Source organism: Haemorhous mexicanus, chromosome 21, assembly GCF_027477595.1.
Source record: "Haemorhous mexicanus isolate bHaeMex1 chromosome 21, bHaeMex1.pri, whole genome shotgun sequence".
Classification (NCBI taxonomy): domain Eukaryota; kingdom Metazoa; phylum Chordata; class Aves; order Passeriformes; family Fringillidae; genus Haemorhous; species Haemorhous mexicanus.
In genome coordinates, this window is record NC_082361.1 from 4042163 (window position 1) to 4060275 (window position 18113).

At 45.3% G+C, this 18113-nt stretch overlaps 1 protein-coding gene across 2 annotated transcripts in view; it reads left to right on the forward strand.

Moving 5' to 3' along the window:
- Window positions 1-15341, forward strand: part of AK8 (adenylate kinase 8) — a 67817-nt gene extending 52476 nt beyond the window's left edge. Inside the window, exons 12-13 of one of the 2 annotated variants that reach the window (XM_059865250.1) lie at window positions 11311-11391; window positions 13452-15341. In XM_059865250.1, the coding sequence (XP_059721233.1) occupies window positions 11311-11391; window positions 13452-13689 (319 nt within the window). In that variant the 3' untranslated portion in view covers window positions 13690-15341. The remainder of the gene's footprint in view (window positions 1-11310; window positions 11392-13451) is intronic. The other variant, XM_059865251.1, reaches the window with a different exon arrangement.
- Window positions 15342-18113: the final 2772 nt, after the last annotated feature.

Sequence of the window (18113 nt, forward strand, 5' to 3'; positions counted from 1 at the left end):
TGTTTTGGCTGCAAGGATTTTTAGGGCTGCAGAGAAAAATTGAATAAGATTAAAAAGTGTTTGTCCATCCTGTCTGACAGATGTGGGGGAAGATGGAATCATTTGTTACTTCTCTGTTTTTCCTCTGCAAACAGCAGCAGCAATGAGCTGGCAGGCACAGTGAAATGCAGTTAGCAAAAGTAATGGGAGTTGAAAGTTTGACCTTTTGTGATGGAAATTTGATATGAAAAAAGGGTCTTTTGATAATTTCTCTATCCAATCAGATGTAGGAGATGTCTTGATCCTGTTTCCTTATTTGCATGCTGACTGATCTCATTTGAAAACCCAATCATTCAGAAATATTGGGACGTCAACAGAAATGTTACAAACAAGAAGTTGTTTTATCTGAAAGGTCTGCAGGATGTCATCTCTTGTTTTTCACTCCAGTGGCCTGATCTCTTCTTCATGATTCCATGTTTTTATTGGCAGGATAAGTTGAACATATTGAAATGCAAATAGCCCTTTCCACATTGAACTGAAATATAGGAGTTTTTTTCTGTATGATTGATTGTATCCAGGGCACTTCAAAAGACACAAAGAAAATACTTTCTGCAGTGCCTCTGATTCCTTGATATTGCCAAGTTCTGACGTTCCCTGTTAGCAATCATTGGCACAGAGTGATTCCTGAGCCTGCTCTCACCTCTGCTTTTCTCCCATGTAATGCCCACAGTGCTGCTCACTGGTCCTGGGACACAGCCCGAGCTCAGATTTCTGCACAAACACTTCTTTTATTACCAGCCAACACTTTCTGTCGCTGTCCCAGGTGCTGAATGTCAGAAACGTAACTGAATGGATTTTACCAAATTGCAGATGTGTTTAATCCTACAATGGGTACTTCAAAGCCCCCCAGGATCACATGTAGTGTGTAACACTGTCCCCATGATTATCTGGAAATTCAGATTTCACTGCCCACTTAGGTGAGTTTAGGATCAACTTTATCTCCCAGACAATTTAACCTTTCTATTTTCTGGAGCAGGCAATCCAATTTCCATTTTACTCAGCCTCCCAGTGGGTTGATGACAAGTTTTCCTGCTGTGTGACTGGTGTCATTATCCCTTATTTTGGAGCCTACCTGTTAAACTAAGCCAAAGTTTTGCATCACTTAACCCAGAAACTGGGTTAAGTGATGCAAAACTATCAATATATGGTAGTCCTGAATAAAGGGAATTATTTAAGATTTTTTTTATTATTATTTGCATGCTTTTTAACATTAGTGTCAAGCTAAATGAGAAATCTTTTTTCTTTAGTACCCCGATTTTTTTCCCACCCAGACTGCCCTGAGCTGATCTGAGTGCTGCCCTGGGAAATGGATGTGCACTCCTTCTTTCTGGGGCCACTTAGGTTTGCTCTCCTTTTTAGAAAAAAGTAACTATTCACTGAATGTAGGTCTCTTGCTGAACACCTGCTTGCAAAGACATGCTGATTTCTGGTGGAGGGCTCTCCATAGGGATTGCTTCCAAACCCAAATCCTGGAGGGAACAGGTGCAGGGAAAGGGATGAAGCAGATTATAAACTTTTCATAATAACTTATATTGGAAGTTGCTGAGCTGGTGTTTGTACAACACTTTGGAATGGAAAGCTCCAAATTAGACAGGTCAGGATTTACCACAGAGTCCCTCAGGTGGGTGACAAAACACCTTGCCAGGGACACATGGAGGTCTGCAGTCTTCATCACTAAGTTAAGGAAATTCTGTATTCACCCAGTTTGTTGTTTACTTAATAGAGTCCAGGGTCTAACCACAAAACAGTGCCTGTGTGAGATGTTTATCTGATGGTGCCTAATTTCTTCAGCAATACCCCTGGATGTGGGCTGGGGATTTCACTGCTGGAGGAACGTGCCTGTTTTGACTGAGGAGTAACTTGACTGATAGGCCCCTTCAAATCCAGAGAATCTGTTTCATCAAACCCTGTGGCCTGTCAGCTGTGGGGGAGTGCTTTGTGAAACAGCAGGAACAGCAAATTCCCCCATTCCTTGTGCAGCAAACTGGAGTTGTTGGGATGAGCAGCTCGCTCGACTCAGCAGCTCTCGGAATTAGACACCGAGCGTTCTCCCGGGTGGGAAATCAGCCTCCTTCATCTCTTGTGTGTTTTAGAATATCAAACCAGCTCAGTTTAAACATGATGTGTTATTCTTGATAACCACAGCAATCTAGCTCTTCCTTGCTGGATTTTTTTAATGCACTTTCCTCTCCACATTCCTCGTTCGCTCCTCAGTATTAGAAAAACAAAAAGCAGCTCAGCGCACCAATATTTTCTCCACGGTGAAGTCAGCATAGAATATTAGTGTCCAAAAAGTTGTAAAACAAAAGACTATCATATGTTGCACCTTTTAATCATGTAATTGCTGAGTGACATTTAACTCTGAGGCTTTAAGTTACTCCTTTTCAGCCAGCCTTCTCCTCGTGCCCCTCTCGTCCCTCCCTCCTCCCAGAGCAACCTGCTTTTGCAGAGTAGTGCTTTAACTACACTGAAGTTTGGCTGGGCTTCTACATATTACAGCAGCAACACGAAAGCAAACAATTGAAGTATTTGAGAACAATGAAATATGTATGGCTATCTGTGACAGCCCTATAAAGCAGAGCAATTAGCCGCGTAATCCGAGAAAGCCAAAGCGCCCGGCAGCCCACGGTTCCCTATTAGTTAAATGCTTTTTGTACGTCCTCATCCCATCAAATCAACTAACACTTCCTTTAATTGGTTCATGAATTATACAGCTCGGGCTGCATTATAATTTAATCACCAGTAAACATTCCTGGGGCCTGCTGTAAAGTGTATAGCGCTCATTAATTCCTTAATTTCAGCAGATGGAAGGGGAGATCGGATGAACGGTGGCAGTACAGAGCGCCTTGGGCAATGGAAGAAGGAAAAAAAGGTGGGGGGCCGTTTAGATTTTTTAAGGGCTGTCAGAAACTCAATCTGTGAGCTGTCAGCAGCCTGGACCCGCTCCCCCCTCTGCCTCCCCCTGCCTTCACCCCACCTACTGCTGCAAGTGACTGACGGATTCATATGGAGCCTTGTCAAGCCGTCTTTAAACATCAAGCCAGCGGGTAAACCAAGCCCAATGTAAATTAATTCTTGTCTTACGGGCCCCCCTTTCTCTGTCCCCATGAATATTTCATGGCGGGCAGCATAAATATTAATTCTAATAGCTCTGCACAGTGGTTATTATTTCTGTTTTATGACAAATATTCATAAAATATTCAGGACCCTTTTTTAGAACATTTACACACTTGATTGTGAAATTTTCCAGCTTCCTGGGGACACAGTAAACATATTGGGGTTCTCTTGATGGACTTTTTTCTCTCTTAATTAATACTACGCCACATTAATATTTAATCAGATTTAGTTTTCCTTTCCCCACAAGTGAACCCTATTACATTTGAGGATTTATTTGACAGTATTTAAACAGGGAATTTTTATTCCCTATTATGAAATTGGTTTCCTTTGACACATATATAAAATGACACATTATAATCCATTCTTTTATTCCCTCCCCTTGCCCCCAAATCATACACTTTTTCAGTGTCAGTTCTTTTATTTATTTTTACATACCAAATATCTTACCAACGACAAAAGTTAGTGTTTAAATGTTGGGGGTGGGGGTTAAACACAATTTTCTCTAAATTTGATGCAGTTTATTTAATAAGGAAGAAGAGTATAGGTTTTACCCTTGTTAGGAGCAGGAGGTGCTGGTGCCAAGCTGCAGACAGGTAGCAAAGGCATCAGCCCTGAGATGAGTTTGCTGGTGCTTAACCCTGGAGTTGTTGCTCTGCTCCAGATTTGCTTTGCAGAATCTAATTATTGCAGGGTTGCAGGGATCTGAGGAAACAGGCCTGCTTTGGGGGGAGAGGGTTCAGGTTCCTGACCTCGGGCCTCTGGGGCTGCAGGGGCTCTGGATTATCTGAGAAGGGGTTTGATTAACCTCGTGCAGGGCAGAAATGGTGCCAGCCACACTTCTCTAAAGCACTGCTGGCTGCCATCTTATTCTGTGATTCATAAAGCACCGCTGGAATGAACTCCAGGGGGAATGCAAAGATGCTGGAATAACAGCTGAGAGTGAGGAGGAGGCAAAGAATAGAAATGAGGAGAGAAATGTAAAGCAGTTCTGAATGCAGGTATTAATGCATCCAAGCCACTGATTGCACACAGAAAGAGTTAATGTTGCCTCCTCCAAAGAAGGTTTAAAAATGCATTGAAGCCACTCCTACAAGGCCATTTGCTCTCTCTCAGAGTGCTCTGTAATGTTTGCACAGCCCCAAGTCCTGCAGACCATGGAAGGGCTCTGGGGTTCCTTGCTGCTGTGAATCCATGGAGCTGCTTTGCTTTGTGCCAGCTCCAGGCCCAGTCCATTGCTGTGCCTGTTCCTCCTGTGTGAGCTGGTGTGGCCCCTGCTGAGCCACCAGGCTGCTGGGGTGGACCCTGTCACCTCAGCTCATCCAGCTGGGGGTGGAAAACATCTACCAGAGTCATAACTCTGCTCTGCTGGTGAGGGGAAGGAACATCTGCAGCCACAAAGGGTGTTGTTCATCTCACTCCCCTGGCCAGCAGCCATGTCCTGGGAATAGTGCCCCTCTGAGCTGCCTTTTGGAGTTATTGCACAGAAATGCATCCATTTGAAAAGATCCAGGGTCTGGAAATAGCTTGTCATGCCATGAATCTTTGTAAGAGCTCAATGAGCAAAACACTTGTGCTGATTAACCTGTGTTTTAGTGTTTATGCAGTGCATTTCCCCTTATGGTTGAAACCTAGAGGGTGAAATTACTTCCTGAAATAGAATCAAGCCTCTTTCATCAGAAGATATCCCAGAGTTTGAAAGAAATCAGTGAATAAAACCTCCCAACAGCTCCTTCCATAAATAAGAGATAAGGATCATTTTATCCATTGCAGAGACATGCAGGAGGAGTATTTAGGGTCGGGAATAAACTGTGATTCATGTTGAGTCAGGGGTACAGCCTCAGCAGAACCTTTGTGGTCTGGTTACCCATGGGCAAAACACCTGGTGGGAGCTGCACTGAGCCCTGAGCAAGCCTTGGGAGAAGGTAGAAGGGATCTGTGTTCATTTTTAAGAGGGGAATTGGGGATGCAGAATGTGATTGTGGAAGTATTACATGCTTGGCATCCTGAGTCTGGGCCATGGTGCTTGAGAAGGGGCTTAGCCAGGCTTTCATTCAGGTTCAAAGTGTATTTCTGCCATAGGGCAGGGGATGCTCTTTAGGGGAATTGGTTGATCCAAGTCAGTATCTCTGGTTGGAAAGTCAACAAAGTTAAAATGGTCAGGGTTTTCTCTGGAATTACCTGGATTCACATCTGAACCTCCTTGGACCTGTCAGGTTGGACCACTAACTCGATTTGTCCTGTTGTTGTGATCACTCACTGGTGCTACCCAAGGAAAAGACCTTTTTGCAATGCTGATAATTTTTGAACCCTGACCACAGCTGCCATCCAGCTCCTTTCTGCTTGTAAAATCCAGAAGTTTGTACAGATTTGTGCATTTTTGAAATTTTTAAAAGCTAATAACATGGTCAGTGTTAACAATGAGAGTCCTAGAGTTCACCCAGATCCAGGACAGTTTCCAGAGATGGTTTTGTCCCTCTGCCATCATTCCATGATGCCTCCAAGGCTTTTCCATGCATTTCTGAGAACTCTGTGATTTCCTTCCCCACCTGCTTTGGCTGCTTTGTGAACCAAAGGGAGGAGTTTGTGTTTGTGCCAGGGATCTCCCAAGGATTGTACCTGTGGTGGCCTTTTAGGACCTTCTGCATCCTCACACTTCAACCTCAGCTCTTTCTCACCTTTATATTTCAGTTACAGAACTTGTGGCCATTGCACTGCCAGAACAGCATCCTCCAGGAGAGCTGTTTTCCATGGGGAATTGTTCCACAGCATCAGGAGCACTGTTGATATCTCCATTTGGAGTAAGATGTTCTCATGAAAGGCACAATTATCTGTAGCCTTGACTTTGACATTTTCTATTTGTCTGCCTGGAAAAGGAGATAATTTTTTGTCTCTTCCTCTCTCTTTCTTTCACTCTCTCCTTCCTGTTCTTTCTGCTCTGTTTAGCTGAGGGTCTGTCAAAGTTCTGCCAGCAAAGTTTGCTGTAACTTTGACATCACACAGGCATCTGATCTTCACTTTTTTTTCTTTTTTTCTTTTTTTCTTAAAGCAGACTGATGTGGTACGTGGTAAACTGCCAGGAGCACTTGCTAATTTAGTACTTAATGACAGTCACAGAGAGTGTTTTTCTTGCCCCTGGAGAGGTTTTAGACACAGCTGGGGTAGATTTGCCACTATCAATTATGCACAATTTTAAACAAGAATTGGCCAGCAGGGGCCTCTTTTTTTTTGCAGAGTGCAGAGCATGAAGAATGGGAATATGGCAGCTGGTACCTGCCTGAGACAGAGAAGATATATAGGAGTCAAGAAAATAAGGGGAAGATTAATAACTTACTATTTTTAAAGTTGCAGCTTCAACTCAAAAGTTTAAAAGCTGCATTAAAAGTGGCCCAGTATTGGCTGGTGGTGTATTTTTGTTTCAATTTAAGCATCCTAACTTGTTGCAGAGCTTGACCTGGCCCTGGTATAGCCAGAAGTAAGTCAGTAGTCTCTGTTTTTAAAAGCCAGGTAGGGATCAGGATCCTGTCTCAGATGTTCTGTTGTGATGTCTTTACAGCCTTAAATGAAAACAAGGTATGGATTTGATTTCCTGGTATGATCTGATTTCACAGACAATAGTTCTGTAAAAAGGGTTTGGCTTTGGGCTCCACTCCCCCAGTGTCACAATGGGAAATGCCAAGGATGAGAATGTGACCTAAGTAAACAGCTCAGGTCTAGAACAGCCAACATCTGGCTCCATCTAGGTCAGCCTCATGAAGCAGCTGTGCTTAAATGCCAGGACCTGGCTGCCAGGCAGAGCTGCAGCTCTCTGGAGATGTGAAGGCAGCTGGCAGGGCAGTGGAGCCATCCTGGAAAGGGGCTGTCCTTAGCAGGAGCATTCCTTATTCCCTAGCACAGGACTCCAGGATTCAGGCACACCTGCTTCTCTTACAGCAGCACTCCAAAAGTTTCCCCTCCAGGGCTGGAAGCCAGTGTGGTTCCATCCAGAAAGCAGGAAAACCACCACCAAATAAATTCTTGTGAGGACAGCACTGAGCACTGCCAGTTGTTAATAACTTGGATTAAGTGGGTTGGTTGCCATCTGGAACAAATGTAGCTCAGGATTAGCTGAATGCTGCTGTGTAGGTCACAAATCCTTCACTTATGGTGTGGCTGGGACACGTTTTTCCAAAAATCCTGTCTCACAATCGGGGTGAAATAACACCTCTGCCACCCCTGCTCTCCCCTCTCCTCCCCCATTTTCCAGGGGAAGCATCAGGATGCCTTGATGACCTCCAGGCTCTGAGATGACACTGCCTGAATAGCCAGAAGTGGCTGGAATACTCTTCTGGAATGCCAGATGGCTGCTAGGAAAACAGAGTTACATTCCAGCTGCTAGGGCTGGAATACATTTCATCACCATCCAAAGGCAGCAAGTTCTCATTTGACTGGGTACACAGTGAAGGTGTCATCATCATTATTAATTTGTTGGAATTTAATCTCTCTAATGTATCTGGAAGCTGCACTAGATTAGATAAATGATGTCAAGTACAGTGAGGAAGAGCAGGATTCTGACACACAGATTTTTTTGTGCCTTTTAACATTTGTGTTCACGGTTTTATCATCTATAAAAGCTGACAGGACTGGACCTTTTCCCACATGTCCCTCTCCTGGGAGATGGAACAAAGGAGAGAGGACAGAGCTGTGCTTAGGAATCTCTGGTTTCACTCACTGGGAGTCAGGGGGGACATTTATCCTCAGAGACCTCAGGGGCTGCACCAAGTTTCCCCCACAGTCTCCAGCTGGATGCCAGCGATTTTTGGTTGCCCACAGGTGGATTCTGGCCCTGTGGCACAGGAGTGAGGATTCCTGGTGGCCCTGTGGCCAGCCCTCCCCTCCCCTCGGTGCTGAGTGACACCACTCCCCTGCTGCAGCTGTGCTGGATGCTAATCCAGCAGGGTAATGTCGTGTCCTTTGATATCAGGCTGTGTTTCCTCTCCTCCCTGTCTACCAGTTCTGATGACATCTGTTTCATATTTCCCCTTGATAGGAGCTGTGACATTACAGCATCCAAAGCCTGGCTGATTCCTAAAGTGAGCTTTGCAGGGGATGCATTTATGTGAGGAAACCACACCTGCTGTGTGCAAGGGGCCAAGCTCTGCTTGGAGAGGAACCCAGAACTTGCAGGGATTTGTTCCACTTGCTGCTGGATCAAGGTCACAGGTGCAGCCCTCTGTGTTATGAGGATTTCCAAGAGAAATCCATCAGATGTGTTACCTGGGCAGTTGGAGGGTCAGCTTTGTTATGTGAGCAGAGTCACAGGAGCCTGAGCAAGGGACAGAGGCCAAATGTTGCTCACAAGCTCCTTGAGGAGCTGCAGGAGATGGATCAGGTAGCCAAGGCTCACACTTCCCAGCCTGCATCCATGGAAATAGGCTTTACTCCTGTGAGTAAACCTCCTGGGGCTGCCTAATAGACTGTGTGGGGTATGTGTCTCCTTCCAAATGGTAATAAAGCTTTCTAATTGGGAGTATTTTAAGTCTAGACTGTAGTTCTGTCAGTGCTTTTCCCCTTCATCTTTTTTTTTCCCCTGCTTCTGAACGATTTTAAGCTGACAGCCTTGGGGAGTGTTGTTTTCTCTCATCTGTGGGAGATGTGTGGAGTGGCAGGGTGAGGCATCCCACCTTGCACTGGAAGGACCCTTGGACTGGGAGTTTGTGCTGCTGCTCAGTGAATTCTGTGTGTGCTGTTTCCCAATGCATGTGGGGGAAAAAAAAATCCATGTTGGCAGGGATGTCTGCACCCTCCCACATCTCCCCTAACTCCTCTTTAATGGTGACACCAGGCTGGATAATAAGCAGCATCTTGTTTGGAAAAGAAGGGAGTCTCAGACAAGGCTTTCAGAGTTCATTTTGTTGGCAGCTTTTTAAGTGGAGTTTTTTAGGCTCTTCTGTTTCAAATCCCATAATACTTTTTGTGTTCCTAACTATGAATTACGACAAGCTTTCTTGATATGCCAGGTTATAATCCTTCAGTGGGTTTGTTTAGCTCAGGATATAATAGGAAGCTCTATCAATTATCATGACTGTATAAATGTTGTTCCTCTCTACTAGAATATTCATCTTGAGACACATCATCAGATGTTACCTGTTGTGACAATCACGTTTTTGTGCCATTGTTGGGCAACAGAAACAAAGAAAAACAAAATGTTAAGAGTGTAAGGGATAAAAGAGTGTTGAAACTGTTGTTCTTTTCCTGTCTTTGGAATCTCCAAGATCTTGAATGTTTTATTCCTGGCTGTTATTTTGTTACCACAGTGTGAATAGAAGTCATTATCTGTAAACATTTGAAAAGAGAGATGATTTTCATAACTTTAAATCCTACAAAGGATTCTAGTAATCTGCTATGTGCATGCCAAGGTAAAGCTCAGCCTTTCATCTGGTCTGATCCCACCCAGTCAGTGTAAAATGTTCCTTTGGTGAATGTCTAAACCACGCAGTATCTCCTGTGAGAAGCAGACAAAAATGAAAACAGGAAGCCTGGCCTTGAAGGCAGCAGCAGGAGAAGGTGTGTTGTAAAGAAAGATGTATTTACAGCCTTCAGCTTGTGCTTCACTGGGAAAAATGATATTCATAGGTTCAAAGGAGCCTTATTTTTTATTTTGTTCTGAGCTAATTGTTAAATGTGATCTTTGTGCAGATCTGCCCCAGTCTCCAGTAGCTGGGGGACAGGGGATTCATGTCTGCACTTTGTCAAAAATTTTCTGCTGAGGAGTTTTGGAGCACAAATATAAAATTAACAGGAGCACTATAAAGAACCAAATAGACAAGGAATCCATGTGGGATGGGCACAGCAGTTTATATGCAGCAGTGGGATGTGTCTGGGTGCATGTGGAGCTTGTTGTTTTCTGGTTCTGCATCCTTCATCCACGTCAGGGAGTTTGTGTTGCCCCTGTGAAATGGGTTGGCAGGTCCTGCTCCAGCCCCCAGGGGTGAAAAGCTGTTCCTGGTGTGGGACCCAGCCCAGTGACACCATGGGGCTGCTCGATGGGAATTGCAGATTCTGATCTTCAAATGAAGCATTCAGCATTAATATTTCCTTTTAGCAGTGTCACCAGCAAGGCCCAGCTGTGCTGAGCTGCTCCCCGTGCCCTGGCAGTGCTGCTGGAAGGGACAGGGAACTGTCAGCAGCATCAGGGGGCTTGTGCTCTGTCCTAGCACTCATCCTGCTCTGAAGGGTGCAGGGCAGCAGTGGGAGAGCAGAGGATTCACTCTGGGGGGAGACAGGGGCAAAAGGAGTGGAAGTGGACTGAAAGAGCAGCAGGAAAATCCCTCTCATGGGCTCTGGAGAAGTGCAGAATTCTGGCAGACAAGCTCTTTCTCTGTTCTTGACAGGAACAGCAGAGGTTTTTATTTACCTTTGGGGTCATGCCATTGTGATTCTGTCTGCTGGCTGGGTTGGGAAGTGGGTCTGGAGTAGTTCAGAGGGCAGTGCTGGGGTGGTGAGCAGGCTGGGACAGACTGAGAGAGGCTCCAGCTGCAACTCCCCCAGCCTGAGCTGTCAGAGCACCCAGCACACACAGCCCTGTGCCAGAGAGCTCCTGCCCTGCTGAGCCTGCAGACCAAGCAACACATGAGGAGAGGCTGTGCAGAAATCCTGTGCTCACGTTTGTGACTCTGCAGGTTTGGGGGGACTGCCATTGCCACGGTTCTTGGGTGAGGATTAACTCCCACTCTGAAGGTCACAAGTGTCACTATGATATTTTCTGAAAAAACCCTTTGCCAGGATTTCTCTCCTGAGAAGCTGAGAGGCCTCAGAAAGGAAATGTAAACAATGATTGTCTGCTGCTGTGGAATGCAACAGGTGCATCTTTGATTGGTCCATGTTGGTTGTTTCTAATTAATGGCCAATCACACTCAGCTGGCTCAGACTCTCTGAGTTAAGAGCTTTTTTTATTCATTCCTTTCTATCCCTTGCTAGCCTTCTGATGAAACCATTTCATCTATTCTTTTAGTAAGTTTTAATATATCCTTTTCTTTTAATATAATATATATAATAAAATAATAAAACATAGAGTCAAGATTCTCATCCCTTCCCTCATCCTGGGACCCCTGTGAACACCAGCACACACAGGTGCTGTTCTCAGGGTGTTAATTCCTTTAATTGTGCTCTCCACAGGGTGTTCTTCTTCAGCCTGCCCTACGAGTCCATCATGGAGCGCCTGTCCCAGCGGAGGACTGATCCTGTCACGGGGGAGAGGTGAGCACTCCTGCCTCATGTCTAACGTTTTCCTCACTGCCAGGGAGATGAAAGCACCAAATAGGCTCCTTAGCAATCTAAGGAGCTCAGGAATGCTCTACTCCTGCTTAGGGATTCCTTAAAAGAAGAGGTAAAACTTTCATAGCTCCTGGAGCACCAGCCCACCTTCCTGCTGCAGCAGCTCCTCAGAGCAGGGGGGGTTTAAATCCTGGTGCCTGAAATCCACAGCAGCAAATTGTTCAGGTCTGACATTTTAATGGTAACTCAGTTGGTTGGGAAAATAATGCTGAAGGAAGATGTCTGAAACCTGGCCTAAATGCAGATGGTTTCCAGACATTCCCATGGGAATTCTGAAGGCTTCCCAGCTGGGGAAAATGGAAAACTTGCTGCATTTTACTTCCCCAGGCTCCTGTGATGGTCCTGTGTGCTGGGAGGTATTGATGTGTTTCCTGCTCAGTAGAACAAACTCATTTGTGTCACTGTAAGGTTGGTTCCTCTCACTGGTGTCACACCCCTTGTCTCACCAGTCACCTTCAGCATTCCTGCCTTCTCCACCCTTCATTTCCAGGGAACAAGTCACAAATAAATTGATCTTCCCAAATACCTGCTGGAGTTGGCATGTGTTCACAACTTCACTTGTGGCCTGGCTTTATGATCCCCCACACATAAATTTTAAACCTTTATTTTGCTTTTCTAAAGGCTGAGAGCATCCTATTGCATCAAAGACAAATCCTGAACCCTCCAAGATTAAGGCCATAAGGAGTGGATTTGTCCCAAAGTGATGGATGATTATTCAGACATCTCACTCGAGGTGCAGCATTAACTTGTGACAGCAGCAGTGATTTGCTGTAACTGCTCTCTTTGCTTTAGTAATGAGCAATGTGGTTGTTCAGCAGAAAGGAGCAGGCTGAAGCAAATCATTCCCACATCTTTGCATTTCTTATCATTAGGATTAGGCTGTTCAGTATCTGCTCCACTTCACACGCTTCCCTCTCTCACACTCTGGGGTTTATTCCTCACAAATTCTCCGTGAATTGAATTCTTTTAGGTGCTGGGTCTAATCCTTGGCGTGTGTAAATCCTGTCCCTCTCACTGCAGGGCAGGGGGTGGCCTTCAGCTGGACCCTAAGTAATTCCCATGTGGAAGAACTCTGTGTTCACATGGTTGGGTGCAGCTCTGCAAAGACACAGACTCTGCTCTCTCCTTGGTTTTGCATCTATCCCAAAATACCCCAAATTTCAGGAAATTCATCTGTTCAGGAAGAGGGAAAAGCTGGTTTTGTGTTAGGGCAGAGGAGATATTTAATCACAGTTAGGATTGCCAATTCTAACAGGGAATTGAAACACTTGATTGCAAAGGAACTTTGAGAGGTTGTTGGGAGCCTTTGGCAATGCAGGAACATCATCAGAATTCCTTTGGTGTCAGCTGAGCTGGGCTGTGGCACTGCTGCAGGACTCTGAGGAAGAAAATCCTCTTTCCTGCTGAAGTAACTGAGGGAAGCCACAACTGTGAATTGAGCCAAGCCAAATTCGGGCATTTGGGAAATCAAAAATAACCAAAACCTATCTCAGGTGAATTAACCTCTTTTTACCTTCTGCTGCTACATTAAGATGTTAGCAATTAAATGCCTGAGAGCCTTAAACACAGTTTAAGTGACAGGTCCCAGCAATGCTGGACACAGGGCTGTGTTTATGTTTAAGGTTAGGGTTTTTTTTAGATCCTTTTTTAAAGACAGGAATCAAAGATTCCAAGTGAAAGATCTAGAAATACTTCTGAACCCAGAGCACTGGGTAATGTAATAGAAATTTCTCCTTGTGTGGAGCAGATGAACACTACCAGTGTCCCCTCCAGAGAAACCCTTGGCCTTTGAGGATCTAAGATTCTTGAGGGCAGAAATGGCAGATTATCTGCCCTGAGATTTCCAATCTTTGCTTTAAAACCCCAGCCTGGAGCAGAAAGAGGCCAAGGGACTGTGATAGGTGAGAGCATGGAGTACCTGCAGGGGTGGCTGCTGTGTCCTCAGGCTGAGCTGAAACTGTGGCATTTCTTCTCCCCTGCAGATACCACACCACATTCAGACCAGCTCCCACTCCAGAGATCCAGGCCAGGCTCAGGCAGAACCCCAAGGACGAGGAGGAGAATATTGAGAAGCGCCTGAACATCTATTACAGCAATGTCAAGGCCCTGGAGGACTTTTACCAAGATGCCTTTTATGTCAATGCTGACCAAGACCCTTATGTTATCTTTGAGTTCATAGAAAGCTGTATCATTAAGCCCCTTCCATGTAAAAAACATTAGAAGTTTATAATTTAAAGGGAAGATTTGTGGAAGAGTTGTTTTTAAATTTTCCCTGCAATATTTGCAGTCTGGTTGCTGAAGTGGCAGGTTATCATCAGCAGGGAGGGGGAATTCAGCCAAGCTGTGCTAAATCTGAAGCTCACCAAGGCTGAGTGAAGTACAGAGGGTAAAAATTTGGGTTTCAAGGGGAAGTTTTTTGGCTTTTGTTTCATGATGCAAGATAGGAAACACTGTGGCTGAGGAAGTCCTATGTTTAATTTGAATTTTTTTTTTCTGTTTCTGAATAGTAGTTTTGTCTTCACTGTGTAAGACCCATGAAGCCAATTTGGAGTATTAAAGCTGTTAGAGGTGTTTGTGTCTTAATTCTCCACCAAAGCCACCCAGGCACTGTCCCTGCAAGCAAACCCTAAAGCAAAGAGGAAAACAAAACTCCCAGCTCTGCAGTGAACTTTCTCCACAGTGTTTGAGGTCAGGGACAGAGGTTCTAACTCCCCTGTTAACTCAGATTGGTTAAAAAGTGCTGACAAACCCTCTGCAGATGCAGTGGCCATCCCCATTCTGCTGGGCAGAAAGAGCAGCTGGACAGGATACCCAGAGCCATGGGAAACTGGTTGCAGCTCCATCACTTGCAGAACCCAATCAAGGACACAACGAGCTGCAGAGCAGGTGGGTCCCTACATTCTCTTTTCCTGGGGTAACAGCTCCCAGCCTGTGGCTGCTCTGCCTGAGCTGTGCCTGGGCATGTTGGTGTCCTGAGTTTCTTTTTTGTTTCCTCCTCTGGCTGGGTATGGTAGCAATGAAAACTTTTTACCTGGAAAATCTCTGCTGAAAGCCTGCTGGCTGTCTCAGACTCTGGCTGGGGAAATGCACGTCTTTAAGGGGAGTGATCTGTGCTGTGGTAGAGAACTGGGTTGGATGCCTCTGTTATGTTTCTCCCCTGTGTGTCTGTGAATTCCCCCTGCCAGGGCATGGAAAGGAGCTTCAGGTTCCTCCTGAAATCCTCAGGGAAGGTGCAGGCAGAGAGAAGAGGATTTTGGCTTTAGGTGACTCCTCTGGTCCCATTGCTGTCAATAGATTTGGGTCTCTGTTGTTGTCTTTGGCAGTGTGTGTCTAGATCCATGTGGAGAAATGAAAAATGTACGGGCCAAATTTCCTTCTTGCTCCTGTATAGTGACTTCAGGTGGAAAGACCCAGTTGTCCAGGAGGCAATGGGGATATTGTGTTATTTTGTGAGAATTTAAAGTCAGGATTTTCAATACTTTTGGGAGGGGAGGCCTGTTGATGGATGGGAATTGGACTATCTGGCCTTGAGGGTAGCTCTGAAAGTCTCAGAATAAATATCTTTGAAACCTAAGAAAGCTAAATCCAAGCAATCTGAGTCCCTGGTTCCTCTTGAGCTGAGAAATTCCAGCCTGTAGCACCAGGCTGAGGCAGAGGCTGCTCCCAGGCACAGGGGCCAGCCAAAACCCTTGTGTTCAGCTGGCCAAGGACATCTTTAACAGCCCTACCTGTTACAAATGTGCTGGTTGGTGACTGCTTGGGCAGCTGGGTTTTCTGCCATTGCTATGAAGATGTGCTGCAGCATTCATGCATAATTGGGAGCCCTTCTATTAATAATACATGGGAAGCTCATCTTGCTAATATCACCTTCATCTGAGCGTTCCTACTAAATATTTTGATAGATGAAATGGGGAGAGAGTGTATTTAAATACTGTTTGTACTGCAGCTAGGGTACAAAAGGGACAGTGCATCTTTAATTAGACAGGTACATCTGCTTAATTAATTTAGCTGTAAAGCCCTTTTTCCTCTTCATTCTTTCATCTGTATGCGGATGCTATATTAGTTCCGCTCCGCTGGTTCCATAGAAACTGAGAAAAAGAGCTCAGTCTCATTGAGATGCACTTGGCATGTCTGGGTAGGAGTCTCAGGTCAGTGGTCAACCCCCAAGGGTTTGCAGCAGGCCTGAAGTGCAGAACGTCAGGGTTAGCAGAACATGCTAATACTCATGTAGAACTCTCCCTCAGAAACAACTAAAACAATTGACATTCATTTAATTACTGTAAACGAAACAGCCCCTGCATGACTTTGCATAGTAAAGCCTGTTAATACCAAAAAGGTTCAGTGGGTGGAAGGAGGAATTAGGCTTTTATAATTGGAATGCAACACTTGAAAACCAATTTGGTAACTAGGCGTGATTTTATTAGCATCTTATTCTGGCAAAACAAATGTTGAGCAATGAGAAAAACAAGGTGAAGAGGAGGTGGTAGGAACACAGCAGGGATCAGACTTTACTGATTGCACAGCTTTGCTCGGGTCTGGAATGGACATCTTCCATCACCCTGCCTCCCAGAGACACTTTGTGGAGAGGGAGCCTGGAGCTTGTGCTGTAAGTTTTAATAAGTTATGCTGTTAATTATGTAGTTGGTTTGTCCAATTGTCCCACAAAGTTTGGTGTCCACCAGCTCCGGACAGCAAGTCCTTCAGTGGTGGAAGAGCACCTGAACACCCCCAGGCAGGAGATCCCTCCTCCAGCAGCACCTCTGCAGGGACCCCCTGAAGCTCTGCAAGGATTTCCCTGCTCTCACATTTCCCTGTGAGGCTTGGATGCTGCTCAGGGAATGGAGTTAACCCCAAGCTGCTCTGTGGTGAGGGCTCTGAGGAGCAGGGATGGCTCATCCTCCTCCTCTCTCCCAAGGAATATTTAAGGTCTTTATGTATGCACTGACAACCACAGTATTTCCTCTCTGGAAATACTCAATAGGATTGAGAGGATGAGGAAACACCAAAGGAAAGGGTGACTGAATGATGAAGTCCCAGAGCCATAAGTGAACTGAGGTCCCTCACCACCAATCCCAGGGCAGGGGGTGTAATTTGGAGACACAGGACTGAGTCCTCGTGACCCCAAACTCCCTCCTAAGTTCCAAGAATGGCACCTAGCACCAAGACACTCTACACTCCAGAGCTGCTCCACTTATCCATCCAACTTGGATTAGCCAAGGGGGGTGATTTCTTCATCCCAGTGGAGGAGGGATTAACTCCCAGTGTGATACCAGCATGAGCAGCAAATCTTAAATGCTGTCAGAAGCTCCTCACCAAGGAAAATTACACCTTAACTCTGGACAAACAGGATCTCTACCTGTTAATTCTCAGCTGCAAGTATCATAATCCTTAAAAAAAAAAAAACAAAAAAGAGCATCAGGAACTCTCAGGAACCCTCAGTCTCTGCTGGAATGTTGCTCTCCCTCTGGAGATGAGGCTCCTTGAACACCCAGAGTGTTCACCACCAAATGGTGAAGCAGTTGACATCTTCCAACTATTCACTTGTTTGAAGTATCCTGCAAAACTTGGGCAAAAACTTATGGAGATAAACTCCAATTCTGTGGGATTTGTTCTTTGAACAGTTCAGTTGATGTCTCAAAACAGACTGGGCCTTGGTAGGAAATGTGTTATTTTGAGGAGACAAATCTGATAATGGCAAAATAACACAAGGGTCTAGCAGCAGGCACTCATTCCTTGCTCCTCTTCCCCATGAGGTGACAGCAAGGTTTGATCAGGACAAGAGCAGGACCAACCCCTGTGTGCCCAGAACTGCCCCTCACAAATCTGAGGCATAAAAAAATTCCTGGAGCAGCCTCAGTGCTCACTGGGCAGCCAAACCCACTCAGGTCAGCACCAGGGGTTAAATGTTACTGAGTGAGGTGGGCTCTGCTATTCTGGCTAAAAATGCACTTAGGGACAAGTGCTGGCTTACACAAAAATGAAATCCCAATTTCCCTGTAGCTGTTGTGAACGGGTCAGGGTGAAGAGTGAAAGCTTTTTGCTAAAGGATCTCCGCTGGCAGGCAAAGACAACCGTGTTGGCTTTAAAATTCCATTTTCCCAGAAGTCTGAAACCAGGTTAAGTAAACTGGCAATGGCAGACTGAGTGCCTTGAAAGGCAGGGAAAATAAACATAAATGCTGCAATGTTAATGTGAGGTGTGCTAGAGCTTCTCCATGGCAAAGCATTAAAACAAGTCCAGGGAAATTCAAGAGAACTGCCAGAAATGATCAGCAAGAACCAATCTAATTTGTTATCATGTGAACCTTTGGGTCAGCCAGACAAACATTTCAGCAGCTCAGGATATTTTTATGGCCAAAGAAGTGTTCTTTGACTTTTTCTGAAAGCACTGGGACAGGGTTCTGCAGGGCTCCCTCCCCTTCTCCACAGGCAGGAGAATTTCTAAACTGGAACATTTACTGATGAGCTGTCACAGCTGCCAGGGCAAGGACTTGCAGCTTCCATTTAAAAAGCCTTCTCAACCACCACGAATAAACCCCTACTCAGCTCCTATGAAAATGGATGTTCTGTGCCCCCAGGCCCCACCAGCACTGGGAAGTTTTGTCCCAGGTACCAGAGCTGCCCCAAACTCACACACATTGGGTA